General features: G+C 39.3%; 1 protein-coding gene across 1 annotated transcript in view; it reads right to left on the minus strand.

The window, feature by feature from the left end:
- Window positions 1-2,494, minus strand: part of LOC106292347 (uncharacterized protein C18orf8) — a 9,732-nt gene that overhangs the window by 5,240 nt on the left and 1,998 nt on the right. The window contains 6 exon segments of the mRNA XM_013727942.1: window positions 470-544; window positions 632-1,004; window positions 1,041-1,132; window positions 1,195-1,278; window positions 1,517-1,667; window positions 1,772-1,983. Coding sequence (XP_013583396.1) covers window positions 470-544; window positions 632-1,004; window positions 1,041-1,132; window positions 1,195-1,278; window positions 1,517-1,667; window positions 1,772-1,983 — 987 coding nt within the window.

Raw genomic sequence — 2,494 nt, forward strand, 5'->3', positions numbered from 1 at the left:
GATTTGTACGGTTGGATTAGTTTCTGGAAGCCGGAATCTTTGTGAGCTGAGGTCGTTTGGTTGCTGCCGGTTTTGAAGCTTTGTGTTGCTCTCTTGTTGTTGTTGTTTGTGTTGGAGATAGCTATTTGTATCTAGATTCTCTGTTCTGTTCAGGCTGTTGAACAGGGAGGACGTGGTTGTACTCATACCATTTATATAGTGGATTTTTGAGTGGACTACGGTCCCGTGGTTTTTCTTTCTCACATCGAGGAGGTTTTCCACGTAAAAATTGTGTGTCTCATTTAGTTATCGCAACTTTGATATCTTGCCATCGTCGAAGTATTTTCCTCACAGGTTCGCACAAGGTCAGGGGAACACGACCGTGACATTCCGCTGCGCCGTGTGTCTTTCCCCAACAGAAAAACGGTGCGCCATCATGCTTATAGATTACACCATTACTTAAAGCGCAGAGCAAAAGAAAGTTTGGGACCTTATTTGCTTCCAACTTCCTTCGTTGCAGGAATTCTAGAAGGGACGTACTGTCTGAGCTGCTAGCGGAAATTGCCTGCAGTACATCATGGTAAATACTGAACATTTTTGAAATATTCAAGAATCAATTGTCATGTAAATAAACTAAGAAAAGCCAACTTGCCTCAAGATCCAGATGTACCCTACACAGAACCTTGTTAGTCTGATCCAGAATAAGGTCTGGAGCAAGAAAGGTCCATGCATCTTCATACATGACTATGTTTTCACTGCTTGTGGATGATTCTGGGCTCTCAATTTCTTTGTTAGCCGCTAGAGACGATGTGTCTGAGCCTTGGTGACCCCTCCACAGCAAAGGAAGAGGAGCAGACACAGGAGCTCGAGAATCCATAAATAAGTCATAGATGATAACAACCTTTGCTTCGATTTGGTGCACAAGCAGTAAATTGTCAACCACACTCACCGACAATTTACTCGAGTACATTGGTAAAGAACCCTGTAAAAAAGATCCAATGAATGAATGAAGAAAGAACAAAGCCCTGAACAATGATCACATTCCCAGTAATGTGGAAAACAAACTTGTGTATGTATGGAGTTGCATAGCCTCCCTGTCCACTTGTAAGCAATATATTCGGCCATAGCTGAAAGAGAATGGTAAAGAATTACTCTCCAGCTACATAGTGTGAATGACGAGAAATTTTTAGGAGGAGAAGAGAACCAAAAAGAAACATAAAGAATAGTTTGGCTGTTTGATTCAGATCTAGCCATGGTCATCTCAAATCTCGGTAAAAGAACAACCCCTGCAGTGGAAAGCTGCAGAGTAGATCAAATAAATATCAGGCTCGTACCTAAACCATTCAATAACTAAAATAAATTTAAACTCAATCATAAAATCTGATTGACAACTCTACCATATACATCATAAGTACGTGAATAGTTGGAAAAGCTATTTAACATAGAAAATTCATAATTCTTTGATTTTTTTTACACACATGTACTGGACAATATCTATCAATTTAGTTTATAGTTGATGATAAATTTTGTGTAATACCTGAAATCCAGTAACTGTCTTGCATTGCAATCCTGATGCAAGAAGAACCAGTCGAGTTTCATGTGTGTAGATGTACCAATTCACATTCACTTTCTTGGTTTCCACCAAACACAGATTCAACATAGAATCACAAGCAAACAAGTCCATGCCACTGAGACAAGAAACAGAAGAAAACTATTATTAGCGAGAAAAAAAAAATAATACATAACCAGAACTGAAAGGCCTTCTATGAAGTTAAAAGATACAGAGCCCCACCTGGTTTTTACAATTGCAAGATCACATAGTGGAGAGTCGCTCCAAAAGAATCCGAGAATACTCTCTGATCCTGCCCTGCATTTGTGGTTAAGTATCTGCTTGGTTTCTCGATGAAAAAACTGTATTTCACAGTCGGATCTCTGGACAGCTATCACTTTTTTATCAATAGAGAATCTGATAGAGAGGATAGGTGAAACACCCAACCCGTGAATCTTTGAAAACACATGAAAATTTCTAAGTAAAAGATCGAGTCAAATTTTTATAGGATGAATATGAGAAGTACTACAACTTTATAAATGAAACCCGATACTAAGTATTAAAAATCATGTAGTTTACAATAAAATATCTTTTACAAAACCTCTCAACATTATCCACCTTTAAAACACTCTTGCCGATGGTCTTTATAGCCTCGCGCTCCGGTCTACATAATCAACCTTACCTGCATCGCAAAAGGAGGCATGAGCATACAAAAGTACTCAGTGAGGACACTCAATACCGCCCACTACAACCCAATTATCAAACACTCAATCAATACTAACACCCTAGCACCCATTTTCCAGTTACTTATCCATTTTTATGCATTCAAACCTAACAACCTATCATCCGGTTATATTATTCCTTTACTTTAGCATTTCTTAACATTCTTACTCGAAGGTCCCCAAACCTGCGGCCGTAGCCAAACCTGCGGCCGTAGCCAACCTGTGATCCGTCGGTCCATTACAC

Source organism: Brassica oleracea, chromosome C5 (genome assembly GCF_000695525.1).
Source record: "Brassica oleracea var. oleracea cultivar TO1000 chromosome C5, BOL, whole genome shotgun sequence".
NCBI lineage: Eukaryota > Viridiplantae > Streptophyta > Magnoliopsida > Brassicales > Brassicaceae > Brassica > Brassica oleracea.